Source organism: Ambystoma mexicanum, chromosome 6q (genome assembly GCF_040938575.1).
Source record: "Ambystoma mexicanum isolate Mex_15411 chromosome 6q, UKY_AmexF1_1, whole genome shotgun sequence".
Lineage (NCBI taxonomy): Eukaryota > Metazoa > Chordata > Amphibia > Caudata > Ambystomatidae > Ambystoma > Ambystoma mexicanum.
In genome coordinates this window covers 464,715,546-464,737,974 of record NC_090937.1, presented here as the reverse complement: position 1 = coordinate 464,737,974, position 22,429 = coordinate 464,715,546, and the positions used below count along the sequence as shown (strand labels likewise).

Sequence of the window (22,429 nt, the reverse complement as noted above, 5' to 3'; positions counted from 1 at the left end):
ACCTTGTGTCGCCCAATTTTAATTTCTAAATCCGCAGTCCCCTCAACAGGAATTTCATTCCAATTGAAGTTCTGAAGTTGTCCAGGAAGAGGGGTGAGAGGGATATGGTATCTCTCCCACTTCCCGAATTCAGTTGATCAAAGGCCCTTTTTGACGAAGGGTGGCTTGGGATTCAGTGTCCACCAGTGCCAAAAATATACATTGCCCCTGTATTTGGACCGGGGCATAAAATCTTCCCTCCTTCTCCTCAATGGGGCAAAGATAATGCGCATTTTGGGCCAGTTGGTGGGTTAATTTCTTCACTCAGGATTTTGTTTGGGAGCTTGGGACCCTGTAAGAAAAAGGTGGCAGTTGGATATGGGGGGAGTTTTGGGCTCCCATGGTTCTGATTCTGGGCTGACCCCTCCCCCCTTTTTGGAGGGAGTCACCAGAATTGGTTTGGGCAAGATGATTTTCTGATTTGTCATTCCGGGGTTCAATGTTGGGCGGTTTTAACTCAGTCCCCATATCTACCCAGTCTGGATTAGGATCTCTTGGTACCCACTTTTCTTTGGGAGGAGTTCCTCCATCCCTGAAGGAGAAGATACTTTTCCCAGAATCCTCTGAGGACCCCCTCTTCTTCAAATTGGAAGACTCTAACCTCCTCCACGAAATGGGTCTTTTTAGGCCCTTTATTTCTCCTACCCGCCCTCTGTTCCTTAGGTTGCAGACTTTCGGGGGCAGGAGATTTTGGTTCCGGTTCCTGGGTTTCCAGGGGCTTTTCACAAGTGGGGAAGGAAGCTTCCTCTAAGGCTTTAAAACCTCACCCCCCCGCCTCCTCCCTGGGAACCGGTGGGTTGTCGGGGTTCTCTCCCCGTCATTGCTCTGGAGTGCCAGGCCCTTGATTTGAGGGGTTCTGGGCCGCCATGTTCATCTGAGGGTTCTGCTGAGCCCTCAACATGCGACTGAGATCCTGTGACAAGTTCTGGACTTGGCGCTCCAGTTGAGACACCCGCTATGGCTGGTATGGGGGTCTCTGGTCAATCCTAGGTTGATCACGGGAAGGGTAACTGTCCCTTTTCCCATAATACCATTGGTTGGGATAGTTCTGGTACCCCCCACCCTTGGCTGCCCCTCTCCCGGATTGGGCTGTCTGGGCTCAGGAAAGTGGGGAAAGGAAGAAGGGTTGTTTTGGGGGTTGATGTTTGGCGGGTACCGGGGAAAGAAACTCAACCCGGCATTTGGGGGATTACTGCCCTCCTGGGGAAAGAGGGAATTTTCCTGGGCTGGCAGCTGCCTGGTTGGACCCCCGCCCTTCGGCTGGCGGAGTCCACACATAGCCCAGGATGGGTCTGCTGCCCTTTTAACGGGGGCTGATATAGTCAGGGGACTTAGAGGTCCCATTTGTGGGGTTACCTCCCTGACTACCGGTTTGGGATTGGCCCGAGGGCCTTCTGGGTCTTTGGTTAGGGGGATTTTGCACAGGAATATTTTTAGGCCCCCCCCATCTCCAGATCTAAAACGGTGGTAACCTTCACCTCCGCCACCTTAGCAGCAGCAGGGGTGTTGGTTGGTTTGGGGTTTAGTTGTACTTTTATTTTCTACCGGTTTCTGCACTTCATAAATGCGAGTTGCCTGTTAAATGACCCAGTCTAGTGTTCTCTTCTCATGAAAGTCCCTCAGCAGCTTGGTCATGATGTATTTAGGGAGTGCATGAAAAAGTATTAATGAACTCCCTATGTCTGTGCGCACCCTCCTGGTGGTCTGCGCAAAGGCACGCTTTAACTCTTGTACAAATTCTTGTGGGGCCTGCTCTTCCCCACATTGCAGATTGTAGGCCGCCTTGCAGGCCTCTTGAGGGTTCCTATGTATGGAGAAATGCTTTAATTCCTTCTGACTTATCTCAGGGTTAATTCACTTTTGCAAACATGCCCAATTCTTTTGAGTATTTCTTTTGAGGGGTGCTTGTACAGTGTAGCACAGTACGCCAACCCAACAAGGTGTATGTACCCTGCCGGCTAGTATGCTGTGTTAGACTGTCACGAGTGGTAGTTCAAATTCAGGATCCCGGACGAGCCCCCAAGCTGTAAGGGATTTCAATCAGGCACACACCCAAGTCTCGCCCAGCATGTAGTGCGCAAAGGAAACCCTTATTTATTTTTGTCTATAAGTTCAATATTCTGAATGATATACCACTCATATAACACCCTTCTCAAAATACCCCTCTGGTCACACTGAACCAGGAATCAGGCTAGTTTGTAACGGTAAATATTTATTTATGGATTCAGAATTTAAAACACAATATCTTTTTAATAGGTAACAACAATCACCAAGGGGTGACCAGGACAATGAATAATATCTTGAATGCACTGGGAATTAGGTAATGAACAGAAAAAGAATGTAGCAAAGAAAAGAATACTTTTGGATTGGTTTGGAACAGATGAGCACTGTGGTTAGAGGTTTCCCCTGCGACACCCCTCGACCCGCCGATAAGCAATTTAAATAGATGTGAGGAGAGAGCAGCTACTCAGGAATATTACAGACCAAACAGAATATCACCCCCCCTGAAACACAAGAGAAAAACAGATTTGACTTTTCAACTGTCAGAACAGCTTTGAAACTGGCTGAGCAAGAACATTAAATGTGGTCAAAAATGCTTAAATTATTATACATTTCTACGGGAGCCGCTTTGAACAGATGCAAGCAATCAAAAGCAATGATTTAATCAAAAGAAAACAATTGGAATCTCAAAGGCAAAGTGGGAAATCATTTAAAGACAATTCACACGTGTAAAACTTTTGCAAAATGTAAATTTGTGGCAAACTTTTACTATGCAATTTTAATCAGGAGAGCCCATTTAACAGGGGCTGTCACTCATAGGTAGCACAGTGTGGCTGCACACATATTTTTGACAGGAATTGTCATTCACAGACAATCCAGTTTTGCTGAGAAAATGTTTTGCTCTTAACATTTCAGGACTTTGTAAATTCACGGTGCTTCATTAGATTAACTGAATGTTAGCGCCAAGCAAGATTTTGAGTGTTAGAATGTGTTATGTACAGGCATTTTGAAGTTTCAGCAGCAAAGTAAATGTCATTTACAGGCAAATTTTGGAATTTCACTTGCAAAGCGCTGCTTCTCCCTCTGTACTCCTTGCTTACTTGTCATGGAACCCACTGGCACTTTTTCTGCAGCGTGTGCTCTGTTCCACCACACATGTACCATGGGTGGCAGGTTGTGCAGCCATCTTTTTGTGTGTTGAAAAAACGCGGTTTTGGAGGTTTTTGCGCTCACAAGGGTTTTGCCGCCATTTTGCTGTTTCTCGCCCCATAGATAGCAGAGTGAGGCTGCATAGTATAGCAGAGAGGGTCAATACATCCCACAATGATAATCCTGCCAAGTTTTTTCTATTTTTGTTTAATAATGTCCAATGCTACATTCCGGCCTACTTCTATCGAGTGTTAGAAGTACTATTAAGGGAATTCCTATGGGGATCGGCCTGTCATAGATTTGCGCTTGCAACCCTATGCCTGTCCCACACAGAGGGGGTGGAGCGGAGGATGCAGTTACCATATCTGGAAAGGTACTATCTGGCAGTACAATTTAGCCACGTAGTTAAGTGGCTCTCAGATGAGACTACTCCGGAATCAATATTGCTGTAGGGATTAGTTGCTCCGGCACAATTTAAAGAGATTTTATGGTTACCACTGAGTTGTTTGGGTAGTACGCCCATGTTCGTGACACTAGGACGAGAAGTATGGCATAGGACCCTGAAATTGCTGAAACTGGAGAGCCCATACTCGCCTGAGACTCCAATAGCAGCGGACGTCTTCAGGGATAGAGGGGATTTGGTTAGGATTAGACACTGGGAAGGCTGGGGCGTTTATACCTGTGGTGACCTGTACGTGGAATGTGTGTTCAGGGAGTTTGGGTCATTGCTTGAGCAGGAAGGACTGCTCAAAGGGCAGTTTTTATGGTCACGGAGGGTGAGGAGTGTTGTAAAAGGGAAAAGGGAGGATTGGCCGGAGGAACCAGTCGCAAATCCCTTGCTGACCCCGATGCATTATCAGACAGATCTAAAGGTGCGATACTGAAGGAACGCTGGGAGGCGGATTTGGGTGAGGGCATTAGAGAGAAGGAGTGGGAACGTATACTGCTGTACCCCCAGGAGGTGCCCAGGAACTCCTGCTTTAGTCTAATTCAGCTAAATGTCCTTTACCGCATCTACACACAAGGTAGCGAAATTCAACAATAGCACACAACCGATATGCCCATGGTGTGGTGATGCGAAAGCTGATTTAATACATATGTTCTGGGGATGTGTGCATGTACAGGGATTCTGGGCGTAAATAGAACAGGCCTGCAGAAGAGCAGGAAGAACACAATATGCCTGAAACTGAAGGAATGTTTGCTGGGAGCATACCCTAGGGTTAGTAAATACAAACATGTTATGAAATTCACGGACATGGCGTGCATACTGGCTAAGAGATGCATCACGGTGGCGTGGAAATCGGCTAAGGGCCCACAATATCCACACTGGCATAGGGAATTTGAGCACTGGGCAGAAATGGAAACATGGGTGTGGAGTGGTGCGACTGCTAGCTCAGTGGGAAATGCCAGTGGCATTTATAAATTCTGGAAGTCGCTGGTCTGGGATATGTTCCGCCCCTCGAATGACAAACCCCTGTGAAGGACTGCATGCCATATTGGTCGGCTATTTAAAGCACAATTCAGACATAGGTGCCAACCCCATAGAGGGAAGTATGTGTTTCAAAATGCACCCCGGATCATATGCACTGTATCAAGTAAAGATAAGTAATCTGCTGTACCGTCAAGTGAAGACAAATTATGTTGTTTGTTCTGTTTATTTTTTATCAAAAATGTACGATTACCGTATGAGTATGTGAACTGCATCGCTGAGAAAGAAGCATTTGTAACACGTTTGTTTACGTATGCATAAAATACAAATAAAATACTTTACAAAAATAAAATCTGAACAGGTTAAACTACACTTGGCAATGGCCCACCTTTCTGTTTTTTTAACACTTTGTTTTATAAGTGGTCCAGAAGATACACAACACATTCACAGTTTCATCTTACAGATAGAGATACACTTGACAAAGTAGAAAATCAGCATATACAACATACATCTTCTCGAGGTGGTAAGTTTACATAGCTTCATCATCATCGGAGATCATTTCACACAAAAACATTCTGAAGGGCCCCCAAATATCTTTAGGTCTGCTCGCCACTGGGTGGGTGAGGACAAACTGTTCTTCAGCCTCATTTACATATGTCAGTTCCCGAAGGAATTGCTTCACAGTAGGTGGCGCAGCATTCTTCCATTGTTGTAGAATACATTTTTTGGCAACTGCGCACAAAACATTAAACAGCCTTCTGATCTTTTCAGAGCACTTGCCTATATCCCCGAATAAGTATTTCTGTGGGGTTAATGTCAGGGGAATTTGTATAATTTCTTCAAGGATATCCGCCACCTCCCCCAGCCACCATCGGACAACTCCAGTACATGTGGAACGAACCGGCCCAATCTGCCTTGCATTTGGGACAGTTACCTGGACTATCTGGGGCAAACTTGGCTATTTTGGCCGGGGTGTAGTGTAATCTGTTTATAATTTTAAACTGTATTAGCCGTAATCCAGCGTTGAGGGAGACTCTCTTGGTAAGGGAACAGTACCTGTCCCAGGTCTTGTTGTCTATAGGGATTTGAAGATCCTGTTCCCATTTATCTTTGACCAGGTTAGTCGTGGGTGTGTGTGCTTGTACTACAGTGTACAGACTGGACACCCCCAAACGGTCGCCAGCCATTATCATCTGCACGCAGGGATGGGCAGGGGGTTCATCGGAGAAAGACGCCCAGCATTTCTGGAAGGCTGATCTCATACGATAATAAATGGCCCACCTTTCTGAGACAATGTCAGCAGTTTGCTGGGATAAAGCAGAACAAGTCAGCTACCTGCGGGGTGCCTCCCTTCCACATCTCAATGAGACCGACAGAGGGGGACTGGATGCCCCAATTACAGGTGAGGAGGTAGAGGCAGCCATCAAATCTTTGAAACCCAGAGCCCCGGGTCCAGACATAGGTGTTTTGCCCCAAGTTGATAGCCCCACTGACGGCCCTGTTTAACTCTTTTGGCCCGTCGGGCTCCATTACCCACTCTATGCAGGAATCTGTAACTATCCTCCTCCTTAAACCCGGTAAAGACCCCAGAGATAACAACTCATACAGACCCATCTCCCTATTAAATATTGATGCCAATATCTACTGGCATCAATTCTGGCAAACTTCCTAGCAGCCATCCTCCCAAAACAAATCAATGCTGACCAAACAGGGTTTATAACTAATAGATCAACTTGGGATAATATTCGTAGAGCCCTAAACTTAGTGGACATAGCAGCCTAAGATTCAAACAAATTGGCTTTGTTGGCTTTGGATGCATGCAAGGCCTTTGATAAAGCGGACTGGTCTTTCGTACAGCTCACTTTAGAGGACTTCCATTTCGGCCCAAGCTTTCGTAAAATGGTCTCGGCCAACAACCAGTCCCCCAAAACCCTGCTATGAGTGATCCAGAATCTGTCAGAACCCATTACCCTGACCTGTGGAACGAGACAGGGATGCCCCCTATACCCTCTCCTGTTTGCCCTGGTAATGGAACCCTTTGCCCAGTGGGTACGTATGGACCCCAATATCAAAGGTTTGCCAGTTGGTGCCTCCCAACATAAAATCTCGCTTTATGCGGACGTTGTTTTGCTATCCATAACGAACATCCGTTCCTCATTAGTGTCTTCCCTCCAAGAAGGGCACAGGTTTGAAGAAGCAGCTTGGTTCTCCATTAACTTTGAGAAGTCTGCGGTGCTGGGAGTGGGCCTGGGGACCATGGAACTGGAGGTCCTTAAGCCCCTATGCCCCATTCATTGGAATGAGAAATCGATAGCTTACTTGGGGGTCCAGATCCCAGCCCGTCCAAAGCACGTATTCTCGATGAACCTCCCATCCCCTTTAAAGAATTAGAGAAGGATCTCGAACGGTGGTCCTCACCGGAGATATCACTGATAGGGCGAATCACGGCCTGTAAAAGTAAACTTCTCCCTCGGTTCCTTAACCTTTGTTCCTCCATGCCCACTACAATCCCATTACCCGCCCTCCTGCAGTTACAGAGGAAAATGCTCCGATTTATATGGCGAGGAAAGAAAGCAAGAATATCTCAAAGAGTAATGATGGTCAATCCCCGTTTAGGGTGCCTGGGGGTCCCAAATCTGCGCAAACACCAAGTAGCGTCACAGTTGGCGGGCTTCCGGTCTTGGTGCATGTCCACGGGGCCCCCGAAATAGGTGGAATTAGAGCAGTCCTGACTCAAGCTCCCTCTCCGCCTTCTCCCATATGTTCTGTCCCCATTGCGAAGGACCTGGTCAAGGATCCTTGCTTCCACCAAAAACACCCTCAATATATGGGATTGGGCGTTAAAACACAAGGGGGTCCCATGGGGCATGCGCCCAAACACCCAGATTTTCCACAATCCAGCCTCTTCCCCAAGATCTCACCCCTCAAATTTTAAAAACTGCACCAGGGGTGGCCTAGAGTTTCTGGGGCAACTCTTTGAGAATGGCCAACCCTGCACCTTTGTAAACTGTAAATCGACCTTTCAATTGGCTTAAACTGACAGATTCTCTTACTCTCAACTTCGGCATTGGTGTACTCACCCCCTAGTTCGACAGGGAGCCACACAAAATCTCAGCCCCCTCAAACTGACTCAACAGGGGACTCCAGCGAAAGGAAGGATAACCAGCCTCTACAAACTGCAACAAAAGGAGGTGCTCTCCTTTAGGCCTCCACATATGGCACATTGGGAATCGGATCTATGGCACCCACTCGAGGACCAAACCTGGGGGGGATACATGGTACAGAACCCATTCCTCCTCATTTTGTATTACAAATCGAAAATGTGCCTATAAACTGCTACTTCGCTGGTATTACTCTCCAGTACGTATGCATCAGTTCCAAAACTCTTTCATACGTTATTGCTGGTGCAAATGCGGACAGCTCAGATCGTAATTTCACATGTGGTGGACCTGCCCCGTGGTGCAAACCTTCTGGAACCACTGCATCTCTGCCATAGAAAGCATCACTCAAGTGACAATTCACAGTGAGCCGGAAGTAATTCTGCTAGGTGCTCCAGCGCCAGGATCATACCCAAGAACAGGGAAAACCGACAAACTCCTCACGCAACTATTATTAGCAGGGAGGATCGCGATTGCCTGCCCCTGGAAAACTGCAGAGGGCCCCTCACTTACTCTATGGTGGATCAAACTGGGACATTTTTGTGGCAGAAAATGTCACGGCAGCCAAAGCGGGCCTCCTGCACAGGTTTACTGATATTTGGTCCCCGATCATACAGTACGACCAGAATTTCCCTGCACATACTTGCCGCAGACTGTTTGATTTGACCTATGGACATTACCGGACTGGATGCAAATGATCCCGAACCGTGGGGCCAGGAGAAGGTTTGAACCAATTGGCGAGTGATGAAGATGAAAAACTGGGCAGAGAGGGAGGGCCGGATAAGGAACACTCAGCCATAAGCAACCCTTGAGTTATGATGTTTTGTATGCTTTGATGCTTTGTATTGATGCATTGTCTCCACAGACGCAACCGACTTCAAATAAAATTGTTAAAACTATTTTTTTTATAAATGTTACCAAATGCCTCACTATCCCTACTCTGAGGAGGATTTCCCTGCATATCAAAACTAAACAGAAACACTTAGCACAGAACATCTGGCCCTCACACTTAAACATCAAATGCATAAAGAAAATATATGGCAATTCAAATAACATCGACAATGATATTCAGTGTCTCTTTTAATAACCTCTTAATAACCTGGATGAACTCCCCTTCCCCAGGATTCAAGGAAAACTCAGCTCCAATGTTCAACAAAAAGAAACAAGGAAATCCATGTATGTAATACAGTCTCAATTCAGTTCTTGATGTATTCAATGTCCAAGTAAGGTTTTGTTAACCAAAGTTCCAATAACAGAAAAGCTTCTCCTCTTGGTGTTAAGATTTTCCACTTCACTAAAATAGCATCAATGTTATTCCCAGCTACGATGCTTTGCCACAACTTCCAGCTGTCCAAGAAGAATGATCACAATTCAAAAAAAATACCACTTCTGTAAATGTTGGTGAAACACACTTCTTGGTTAACAGTTTTGTCTCTTTTTACAAGATTAGGAGTCACAGTAGGTATCTTTGTCAGGGTGGCTTCACAGCACTTCTACTTCCACTTAATTTCTATTTCTACAAAAGTTACCATGAGGACCTATTCCTTTCGCCTCATCGCATTCCACGTCATTTGTGCTACTGAAGTCTCGCATCTGCTGACAACCAAACACACCAGCACAGATTGATTGCTCTGTGACACCACTAAAGCTTCAGTACTTTGTGACTTTAAACAGTTTGGTTATGACCAGATTCACTTTCATGTATGTCAACACCTCCAATTAGGCAAGGCACTCTTCCTCTGAATATCCCTTTTCCCTTTTCGAAAGGGACGCCTCTTTGCCTCTCTTGTCTGTCTGCAACCAGAAACAACCTAGTCTTGCCTTTAGGACACACTTCTCTCTTTCTCTTATGGTCTTTGCCAATGTAGGTTGTATCACCTTCACAGAATGTTTATCAGTAGCAAGTTTCCCTTCCCCAACCTTGCCTTTGTCCCTCTGTCTACTGTTAGCCAGAATAATTACCCAGAAGCTTTATGCCACTCTCTTGGATCTTAGGCAATGTTGAAGTTCTAGTTGGTTCATAGTATTGTTTAAACTCTTCTCTGGCTTTGGCAAAGGATGGTTTCAGTCTCAATAGGGGGAATACCTAGTTCAGCCTTTGCTTGGGCAATGCTTGCTCTCTCCAACTTCAAATAACAAGGTTTCACCACTTGACTTCTCTTTACAAGCAATTGTTGTCTGTGTTAATAAAGTTTCATAGGTTACTTTGCCTCAGAGAATCGTAATTAGGCACACACAACCACTTCTTCATACGTTTTACAAAGTTTAAAGGTTTAAAAATTGCTTTCCGTAGCATTTGCCCTTCACGTGGGTGAAAGAGAAAATATTGATCTAACGCGAGTGCTACATTTCAAGTGTTCCCTTTGGTAAAGACTCAACTAACAACTTCATCTCGCTTCTATTCTTATGCAAATGATTCTTAAACTGGATACTTTTGCCGGCAGTGCTCGCGCAAGGAATCCGAATGGCAGGTTTGACTCACCGGGTTCTGTATTCCTTTCTCCACGTGTTGCACAACTTGTACAACTTCTGGCTTCACTTGAGACCCACACACATCCTCGCTGAAGCCACTCAATTAAGGAGCTCCTCTCGCTCATGAGACCCACAGCTTCATGACAGCTGCTTGTCACCAACATGCTTCTTGCTGCACAATCTCTGCAATTAGGCTCACATGAAAGGCAGCCTTCCTGCACACCTTCTGCTGCACAGCCCCTGCACACCAGCATTTGGTAAACAGGACTCTCACAGGATAAGCAGGTGAAATCTGCTGAATCAGAATGCCGGCGTCCTTTTGGGTCTCCCACTTCAAACTGGATTGGCAACACTGTGCCTTCTTCTTTCTGCTTCTGCTACTAATCTGCTGAATCAGAATGCCAGTGTCCTTTTAGGTCTCCCACTTCCACCTGGATTGGCAACACTGTGCCTTCTTCTTTCTGCTTTGGCTACTACTGCATACACTCCAGCCACAATTCCAACTCCTTCTTACTGCCTGCACCTGAGGGGGACTTTTAAGCCTCTCAGCTTCCCTCAGGTGTAGGCTATCATGCTTAATTGCCTGACTACTACTACAGCATGATTCTTTAGCCCTCTTCCTCGTCTCAATACTTAGGGGATTATGGGAATTGTAGTCCTCAACAGCAGAGTTAGACGTTCTGACTTCTGTTGTTTGGCAAACAGCCATTAAATGTGTGGGATTACAGGGAAAGTTAAACAGGGGGGTTTCTCAGTCTTCCTGGCCTGTCCCTCCCCAAACCATGAGATATTCCCACAGTACACCACACCCAAGGTCAGGTTCAGGAAGCGCCTACCTTTCCCTGGCCACATGAAAAGGTTCCCAGGGCAGGTTTCTCGGCAGAATCATTACTGATTCATCACAATCCCCACATAGTAGGAAAAAGAGAGCAGAATTCCAATGCATTTTTACACCAATCTGAAAGCCCATATACGCATGAGTTCTTTGGTAAACTTGGCAAAGATCTCCCAAAGTACCAACACCTATTAGCATATAAGTCTTGCCTTACTACTTCCTCACCACTTTTTGCTCAGACCAGCTTCTTGAGATATCAGACATTTAAGAGAGTACAATCCAGATAGAAGCATTACGGACAAAACATTACCTGAGGGAAGGCCCCATAGTTCCATATGTACCCCTTGTGTGGGAAGATATTGGCCACATATCGAAGCTTCCCTTTCTTTGTGTCTTGCTTAATGGGATTAAGCGACTCTTTTGTTGCTATCTAAAAAACGCACACAGAGAAAAGAGAACGATTACGATACATGTATTGTTTGACCATTTCACATCTGGATGAAAGAATGCAAATGACAACAATTATGCAATCAAGCTCACAGCATCAAAATGGTTCAAAACAAACATCAGCTCATATGTGTGTTTTATTTTGATTAGCATTTGTGCATAGGCTTTGCATTATCGCCTATTACCTTAGACAGTACAATATTAAACTTCTGTATTAAATCTGGCTTTCCGTCTCTGGCAATGTTTCACATGACTTTAAAACAGAAAAAACACATTTCAAACATGTTCTATGTACAGTGATGACCCACAAGTGTACCTTCAGAGTAATGCTGCAAACGCAATACACAATGAAATATAACAAATATGTACATTCTGCTCCTTCTAATGGATCAGAGGGGATGAAATTGCCTTAAAGGCACCAAATGGAGAAGGTCTTCTGTTCAAAGACCCAACAGCATGTCGTTGACAGTAATCTTGTTTCTCTTAACATCTGCATGCATTTCTATGAAAGATTAAGGTGGTGTAGCTACGCTACAAAGGTTAGCAGTGTTAAGATTGTGAAGAAATATTCTCCAAGTACTTGCCAAAATATGAAAAAGCTCAAATTCACCCAGAACCTCGGTGGGCTCTCTCAATTAGTCTTGTTGAATTGAATGAATATGAGTGTTGCCTCAAACCTCCCAAGCGTGAACGTGTAGTTTGAAGACTTCAGGGCCAGTACACTGGTTGCACACACTTTCTGCCTGTTAAACATTTTGCTTTTCAGGTCTTCAAAAGGTGCCTCCAAGTTATCACAGCCACAATATAATCTGTAGGCAGAGAACCATGAACGAAGGTCTTCCTCAGATACCAATACCAAAATTAATCAAAGTTCTTTGCATCAGAGGATGCCTTCCAACTGTAACCTCATATAATGGTCCACTCAGGCCTCAATGAAGCAATAGATGAATTAGTGGTGGCCAAGCAGGGTAGAGGCATAGTTAAGGATGTACATCATCTATACATAGATAATAAAAGATGGGCAACCACTGCCCTATTATGATGTCATCAAGGATGCCTAGTGACACTATAATAAAAGACAAGCAGGAAGACTTAGTGGTTATCACCTAAACCTTGAGATGGCATTCCTGTCCCATACTGTCCTGTATTACATCTACAGCATTTGAAATTGAAGGGAGCTGGGCGCTATGTAGCTCTTGCTTGTAGCGTAGAAGAGCCTGGTTAGCTTGACACCAACAGTAACCAGGAGCTATGTTTGGCTCCCCAGGCCAACTGATGCAGAACAAACACACCTATGTGAACTTAACTCTATGTGTTTGGAACTATCTATAAATAAACATTAGGTCACATCACAGAGTGAGTCATAAATAATGGACAAAACGATGTGTTTATCTTACGTGGAAGTTTGATTTGTGGAAAGGCTATGTACTGGTGGTCGGTCAAAAGGCCGAAAAAAAATCCCGAAAAACAAAAATCTTGAAAAAAAAGGCCGAAAAAAAAGTATCGAATTTATTATTTTTTTATATATATGTATTTCTTGGGTCAGGTAAGTAAAAAAAAGGGTTAAAATAAAAAAAATAGAAAAAAGGGGGGTTGAGGGGGAACCCCCCCATTTCGAAAAAAAAAACGTCATAACAAAAAATTCAATATTTTTATTTCGGCCTTTTTTTCGTGATTTTTTTTTTTTGAGATTTCTAATTTCGGTTTTATGACCATAAACCCTATGTACTATCTCCTTGTTCCCAAGCGGTAGCTCCTGGTCACTGTTCAATGCTGGATAACCAGGACCTGCTTTTCACTCCTGCTTATCCAATCTTAATTTCGATCCCTGCATGTACACACATGTAAGCTTCCTATTGATTGGAATCTGAGATTCCACTTAACAATGGAACATTGCAAATAGACTAACATGCAAATTATGTATCTCAAAAACACACAGAGTGATGCATTTGCTCTTCAACTCACCTCCATTTGTGTCTCCTTCAATGTAAGCAGCGGTGAGAGATTATATTCATATATAGTACATCAATTTAGTAATAAACTGTTTATGGTCTCATGTCATGTGACTCATCATGGTGGTGTCACCATCGTTTCACATCCTTCCACAGGCTTCATTAAGAAAAAGACAAACACCTATCCAACTTCCTGGCATTGCCTTTGTACATGTACATGAAACAATCAATAGCCGGTTTCAAACATTCAATTAATTAGTCACTTACTTTTGCAACCAAACTTCAAACTTGCAAATCAAGATGATGAATATCAATTTTGTGTTCTGCATGAATGATTAAAGTTATTAATCCTGCCCCTTAAAAAAGGGCACCATTAAAACACGTAAACATCTGACAATTCATTTATATTACAGGAAATTGTTCTAAAATGTCAAAGTCAATTAAACTATGAGCAATATTATTGCCTAATGGGATAACTCTGACAAAATCATTCATCACCCTCAACAAGTCGTCAACGTGTCAGCAATCAAATACATTGTGCCTATTGTGTGCACAGTTGTCTATAAAGCAAACCTTTTGTATAATAGCTGGAAACATGAAAAAGGTCTTCACATACTAATTAATCTGCCTCTTCCTGATTTTATATTTCAATCCTATGGACATGTTAGCTTGTAATTGGATCTCTGTCTTTTTTCAGCTCAGCCCTTGACTACTATATTAAGGTAGCTCCAAAATCTTGATTGAACCCATGGACTAAAGAGGTTGAGCTTTACTTTGCCAAGTTTTCTAAAACATATCGAACCACTAAATATTCATTATTATGTATAAGCCAAAAATGCTGCCTCACTCTACTTACTACATTGCTGACAGTAAATATGGCCAATCACAGAGAGACATTAAGGTGCAAACTCCATGAGTTGCTAGCAATGAATTTAGTCCAGAACAGTGCATCAAGCTGTTGGATATGTATTTACCAAATCTTCGGCCTTGTTCATACTATTTGAACTCATTTACCAGCATCCACAGTCAATTGTCCAACAAAGCTCCCCACTACCAACTGCCTGTAGGGGACAATTTGTCAAGATATCAGTAACGCTACGGAGACTTCCAAATGTGTCGTCCTGACAAGTTTAGCAACCTGAACATTTAAAGAAGTATGCAAAATCTTATTGATTTTTTAAGTTTGCATAAGCCAGTGATGTTGCTTTCATCATTCCCTGGCTTGTTTTGTCAACAAAGAATAATAATCTGTTAAAAAGTTCTACATGTTTCCTCCGAGATGCCATATGTAAACTGCACCTGAAGCGGTTTTGAGGATACTTCCTTTCCTAAAGATGTGTATAATAATCTGGGTTTCTCAGTGATAACCTTGTTCTTTGGTCATCTTGTTCTCTGCAACATGCCGTCTTAGGACAGAGTTTCACTGTAATGAATTCGGCAAATAAAATTGGCAGGATGAGAATTGATGGCATGCATGATTGCATTTACAGATGTTTCACTTATAGCCTTCATGCTTCCAAGCATGTCTCTGTAAACTACTGTTTTCTGATCAAGGTGACCAATTGAGTCTCTGTATACTTAAATGTAAAGTGTGTCTGGGAAACTAAGATTGCACTTGAGTAGTACTCCAGGCTCCATCTTCCACTGATCTCTATCTTTCTTCCTATAATGCTCTTGATCCGGCTACTGGACTTGTCAAATACGCCTTTTTTTCTAATTCAGTATTAATGTTCGACTGATGAGGTAACGGCACACTGTGGCTCACTTAAAAGAGCTATATAGAGCTAGAGGAGCACAGGTAACTAAAACACCTACCACGTCATCTGAGCCTGAATGTGTTGGTGCTGGGTAATGGTGGACTGTGAGGGCTACTCGCCAGGTCTCCATTAGCTGTGCCACCCTGGCTGCCAGTGCAGCCTGGGCCACTGTGACTAGCAGAGCCTAACTTGGTGGATCTGTAGCGTACGAGGCAGCATGGTGCAGTGAATGTGCTGAATATGCGAGGTTTGGTTGTCCAATCTGGTGGCATGTGGACTGCTCTAGCTCTTAGGATTACAGCCTCACAACAGATGTTTACTCGGTTGGCTACAGAAAGGGGACCGGAGCCACAGATGACTGACGGGGGAACTTTTGAGAGAATGTTCAGCCCCAGCTCTATCGAAGCATGGGAAACGGGGGAAAGCAGTCCATGGTAATGCAAGACTCCCTGTGGTGACTAAACTTCCTTGTTGAGATCTGGTGTTTGTAGAGTTATATAAGCAAAATAATAAAGATAACAACACACATGTAATTGAAACAGGAAAAGGGGTACAAAGGACCCTAGTTTTACAGTCCTAAAGGAACCCAGATCAAGACTCAGTCTCAGTCCCAGGCCCAGGCTAAGGTGGAGGCTCAGAATATGCTATGTGACATGGGTTTAGGTATGCCTCTGCTTGCTACACAAGAACCGAGTTTGGGTCCAGCTGCAGCCACACAGAAATAATAGAGGGAATCTGTGAAGAGTGAAAATCCTGTGAAGCAAGATCTTAGTGCACGCATATATAATATTTTCTCGGCGGCGCACTCAGATCAAAATAACATTAATGGGATTGATTTAGGAATTCCTAGTTGGTGCCCCTTCTGCTTACATCTCACCTCTCTGACATGCTCAAAGGACTGCTCAACAGGTGTATTATTAATATACTGGTGGATCTGGGGTACAAACACAGGGGGGAGGAGGTTTGTAGAGGAGAATCACAACAGATGAATCACACTCAGGTCAGATCTAGAGAATATAACCAAAACCCAAAGTGCCCTCTGCACTCTAAAGTAGAACTTCATCTACAGTCATCTGGTGTGGTATCAGCTCAGACCATTAAGGCTCCAATAACAGCACAGAATGGTATATCCTGGTTACATCAAAGGATACTAAATCTTTTGAGGTTTTGGCAAACCTTTCCGATTCTTTCAGATATGGCATCCAATACTCTCCAGACAACAGAATTAACCCCACATAGAGGGTAATCCCAGCGTCCGACTGCAACATCTGCTCGGGACACCTTACAGCGGTTGAACGATTCAATATGTGCCACAGGCATATCATGAGAAACATCAGGAAATACTTAATGAGAAGCGTACGTCTCTGGATATGATTGGTAGTTATCTCATGGACATACAGTGTGTCACAAGGGAAAAGGAAGCTAGACCTTTTAGAGACCAACAAATAGAACATTTATGGCAGTTAGATGGATGTGGATAAACAGATTGATGAGCTGAACCAGTACACTGAACAATTGGAAAATAGTAATCGACGAAACAACCTGAAGATAGAAAGGATTTCTGAATTGACAGAAGGGGGGGGCTCATTGACCTGAGGGAGTGTCTTGTCACATTATTTAAAAACTCTTTGTTGGCTCTTAATGATCAGACCGATGTATTAGAATATTTACAGAGAGCACTGGTTTCCCAGATTCAGAGATCGCAAAGGGAAGAAAAAACAAAACATGCTTATTCACAGCTTTACCTTCCAACTGCGAGAAACACTCCGGTCTTAATTGAGAATCAAAAGTTGTTTGGTGGCTGGAACATAGTCTTCTTTCCTGCTTCCTGTTTAGACTTTTCCAACACACTAGATGGAGTTGGGTTTAAAATAATTCGCTGGGCAAGATTCAAGCTTTAAATGTAGAACCTCAGCTCAAGAATCAAACTTCAATGAAAATGTGGCTCAATAATCGCTCCATTTCTACGTCCATGGAAAAACGACTGGGAGGGTTTTGGCAAGATGTCAACGATAAAAAATGCAATAAGTAATTGCAAGAATTACCAAGAATATGTAGGTTATATGTAACACTGGAGGCTATTTATAATGATGTATTTTTGTTCTGCTTGAAATTAAGTTTGAGGGAGTCGATTCAGAGTTAGGGTAGATTGCCATTATATGACATATCAGACTATATATGGTGTCCTACATATGTTGGGAGATGATCCTTATTTCACAACCGTGGTTTCACGGACTGCGTTTTCGCACCCCAAAAAGAAAAAAACAAACAGGGGTTACAGGGATTTCCCCTGCAAGGTAGAAAAACAAGGGAATGAAGTAAATGGGGTGTCCCAGTGAAAGGACACTCATCCTACACTCACAATGCATGAGAAGATGTCCACAATGCAAGCTGGAAGAGTGGTTTGCATGGGAACTAGGAGAAAATAAACTAAAGTGGGTGGGGCAGCACAGCAGGTATGGGGTAGAGAAGGCAGAGAGGGCCCTGGTGACAGGAAGACAACTTCAGCAGGAAGGGGAGTGGGCCAGAGGGTAAATAAGATAGGCAAGGTCATGTTATGTGGAAAAGTGCTGTGCAGAAACATGACCCTGATCAGAAGAGCAGCAAGGGTGGTGATTCAGTGTTGACTTGCCTCTGTATGTCATTTATCTAACTATGTATGTAGGGACCTCTCTATAAATATACATCATGGTGGCTTTGTTCTGGGTGGGATATGAGCAGCCAATTGGGTTAAAAATGCCTAAGTTATCAAAATATGTTGCCGCAATGTAAATGCAATTAATGCACAAATTAAGCGATGTATGGTTAGAGAATGTATCAAGACTGGCAAATATGATCTAGGCTGTTTCACCGTGACCCATGTCTCCCATACAGATAGGAAGGTTTTTAGGGAATCCTAATGATTGGTGGCCTTGACTCGAACATACCATACGTACACAGGGGGCGACCATCCTTTCTAAAAACAACCACCACTTTCCAGCAACTAGAAAGAATTCCTGTTGAGTGTAGCCCTGAGTATAATATATATTTTCTGCTTGCTTCAACATGGTGGCTGCAGAAGACAAAATCATTATGTAGCAACATTTTAGCCCCCCGGCTCAATTCTTCCAATCACACAACGCAGAGGTTACTGCCAGGTGCGCGGGCAGCATAGTGTATTCACTACACACCGAAGCCATACTGGGAACTATATTTTGACATAACTGGTAAGCAATGTTAAATTACACTCTATGAACACTTTGGTTCTTGCGCCAGGGTGACTGGCAAGCCCCTTGTATCACCGCTTGTGCATCTATTCTTCTCACAGTCCTCTAATTCATTTGTAGATCGGTGATGGTTTCCTGACCACTTTGTGGGGTCAGAACAACCAAAAAGGACACTTTGCGATACCCGCTCCAGTAAGACAGCATATCATAGGGTCGCACAAAACAAATCAGCAGGTAAGTATGAGCACTCAGTTAAAAGTTACTGCGTCATACTATTAAGCATTCACCACTTCCAGTCTCCACACTGGTGATTCTTAAGTCCATTTATATTTTTGACTGGTCCTTCCTCATCATTCAACATATTGTGGCTGTTGGTGACAAAATCTCAGATTTATTCCATATCAGATTTACATTAAAGTAGTTCAGAGATAAACAGCCATATAGAGGCTAGACCGTTATTTATTTAGATCTTGCCTATTTTTGTTCAATTAATGAATGTTTACGAGCCTTCCACCTTCTTCCCCCTCTATTAATACATACATTTACATTTTCTGTTTTAGGCAGCATGTAAGTTTATTAAAAGTCTTATTAAATGTCAGCCCCTGAAGAAAATCCTGACTCCTACATTGGGGATTGAAACATGTAGGGCAACGCCATATGAACCACAACAAGGCCAACTATAGTTAACAGTACTAGAATTTTCAAATTGTATCCAAGTTTATATTGCATTGTCTTCTAATGAATGGGGCTTGAAAGTACACAGGGATTTGATGTATATCTGAGTTAACACTATATATATCCAAGGAAAGTGTTGTAAGTTTTGTAATTAGTGACACATTTATGCTGTGTTGTATTGATTGCCATTTGTTTATTGCATATTATGTATATTTATTCAAATGACATTTTTTACTTACAACATTGAGCTATGATAACATTGTTAGTGTGTCTTAGTGTATATTTGTTTTCCCATGACACTCCAATCAACAGGGAAGAGGGTGGTTGTTTGCTCTAGCTAAACTAGGGTCACATTTCTGATACTGAGCATTATTTGCTATATACCTAATCTCGTATTAGCCTTAACTTTAATTGACATTGAAAGGTCACTGGGCAATAGTTAAATTCCTTTAAGCGGACTCACAGAATTATTGTCAACTTCTCCCGGTGGTGCTGTGAAGGAGAAAAATTGAAAGGAAGACACAGACTGGTAGAATCAGAGAAAGAAATGCAGAAATGTTACTGCTGCATTATTGTACCGCAGTGCTATAAGTTTGGTGGTAAGGTAAAGCAAAATTCTGGAGGTAAATCTGCCACCAGGGTGCCAAACAATGGGAACAAGCCCCACAGAGTCATACAGATTCTAAAAATGGGAACCTACCACCACTTGTAATCCCACTGTAAATTGAAAGGGAGCCCAATTTACAGGGGTCGCTTTTAATTATACGGGTACCCCTAATCACGCTCACACAAGATTAAAGTTCACCCCTCTAGGGAATTAAGGCCAAGAGCCTTTATCTTGCAAGGATACCAAATTTAATCTGTACAGAAATGAGGATGGGGGGGGCAAAGAACTCTGCTCCCCGAACGGCATTGTGTCCCTCTTCCGCTCCCAGATCCTTCAGACTGATGCCCAGCAGGAGCCTTATATACTATTCAACTTGGTTACTGGATACTGGCATGGCTCATCCAAAACTGTCCTTCTTCCCTTACAAGGGCTGCTGCAGTCTTCTTTCTTGCATGGCCGTGTTTCCATTTAGGATAAACTACTTAGCATATTTCTAACTATGCAAGAATACATTGTAGCTCCTGTTTACCATCATTTTGCTATATTATAAACATTTATATAAACACACCTTCCCGCCATACTCTGCACACTTCACTCAATATACTCATATATATTTTATCTGGTCCGGTAATTCCCCTTAAAACGCTATTTTCCCATACTTTTACATTGTGTATATGAGCCCCAGCCTGCCTGGGGTTTTTGATGGACAGGAAACAGCTGCTGAGTTACCTCATGCTCTCTGCCAGCGCTAGCGAACACCAGGCAATGCCTGTAGTCTATTTTTAGCACAGGCTGCATTCCTTCTGGCACAGAGCCTACTGCTCTTTACCCTGCTTTGAGAAAAACTAACTACAATTCAAAATGTTTACAAATGTATTCAGCTAATGGTTATTTACACCTTATATTTAAAAACGGACTATCCTCATTTGTGTCTGGCCACGCCTGTGTGTATATGTGCATGAAAAAAGCTTTCTCAGTGCTCTAGTGCTTAGAGAAGTCTTGCCTAATTGTAAAGTGCTTGGGGTGCAGGAAGGCGCAAGCCAAGGCGCTAGCTCCTCCCCAACAAAATCTATGGGACCAAGTGGCGGTAAAGTTAATTCCGTTTAGCAGATTTACCATTGCAATACTGCCAAACTCATAATGAGGCCCAATGTACTTTTCTGAACTTGGCGAACAAGAAATATGGACCGTGTGAAACTCAGAGCAATGCTTTCTCTAGACAATATAGAACACCATTCCCTATAAATAGTGTGGTGCAAAATAGAAGAAAGGACTGGCGTTCTGTTCTACATCACCGGGAAATATTTCCATGTAGTTTAAAAGAGAGCGCCGCATTCTACGTTTAAAATGAAGAAAATTAAAATGTATCTGAATCCTAGCTTTCTTCTAAGATAAATATTTAAAAGTTGGAAAGGTTTTCAACTTGCAATGTATCTTATTCAAAATGCATGACAAAATGTTAAACAAAATATTAAACATAAACACTATTCCTTTTATCAACAGCAATGACATTTACAAGTGCAATGTCATTTTCCATAAATATATGAAAGGGAAATTGCTATAATGCAATCGTAAATGAAGATGTGCACACTGCAAATACATCAGGAATAAACCAATGCATTTAATGTATTGGAAACATATACATGGGAAGTACCGGATAGAAAATAGTATGGCCCTAATGTTGGCCTTTGCTAAACTGTGCTATGTAGTATGAGTATGTGCCACGACATAAAGTAACTTAAGTTCACAGTACTTTGAAAACATGTTTACAAAGTTGGAAAGGCCTTGCTGATCACGGGATGGGCCATTTGGCAGATCAAAGGCTGATTAATGGCCTGCACTCACCCACATGGGCTAATTTTAAGAAAAATCCTTTTACAAATACATCGAAATATATTCCAAAAGATCCAAATACATGTTCCTCGAAAACAATACAATCTAGGAGTTAGTCACATGATGGAAGGCCCTACTCTCAGAAACAATGCATCCAAGTACTTACTTCTATTAGGCTTGTAACCTGTATTAACTCTGCCTGCCCGTAAAACTTGAAAATCAAACAAAGGAGCTTTGTCAGCTGGTCACATGACCCAGTCCAATACCAGCTAATGATCCAACCTGTAAGTTCTGAATGCAAATAAATATGTCTATTCATCTGCACAAAATAAAGAACACAACCTTCAATGTAACTCTTACAATGATACAATTTATAATGAAAAGCTGAAATGTTCTTATTTCGTGAGTCTTCCTCACAATTGTAGAATAAACACATTTTTATATTTATCCAATATTAATAAATAATATAACTTGAATAGCTTATTCACTTTCTATCCCACCAGTTCATGCCGCATGTCCCTGAATTCGGCTTGCTCATTGAAAACTAAAAACCATTTTCCATTAATGAAAAGAATTTCTGTCGAGACTTATGGGAGAAATGTGAGTATGAGTACTAAAGTTCTAGAATACACCCCTGTCACATGTTCAGAATATATTGACCTTTTAAAAGAAGGGGTGTATTCTCTGGGAGCAGTAACCTGTAGAGCCAGACAATGGGATGGTTTGACTAATTAGAAATTGTTATGTGAATATGACAGAGTGGGAAAATAAGAGACTATTAAAGTTCAAACCAATAGAAACAGAGAGGGCTCTCAGATTTTGAAGGCTGCATAAAGGGGAACCTCTGTCCAACTGGATGAGCACTGAGG

The 22,429-nt window shown here is 42.8% G+C and overlaps 1 protein-coding gene across 1 annotated transcript in view; it reads right to left on the bottom strand.

Moving 5' to 3' along the window:
• Positions 1-22,429, bottom strand: part of PPA2 (inorganic pyrophosphatase 2) — a 1,510,578-nt gene that overhangs the window by 1,038,040 nt on the left and 450,109 nt on the right. The window contains exon 5 of the mRNA XM_069630955.1: positions 11,394-11,513. Within this exon, the coding sequence (XP_069487056.1) occupies positions 11,394-11,513 (120 nt within the window). The remainder of the gene's footprint in view (positions 1-11,393; positions 11,514-22,429) is intronic.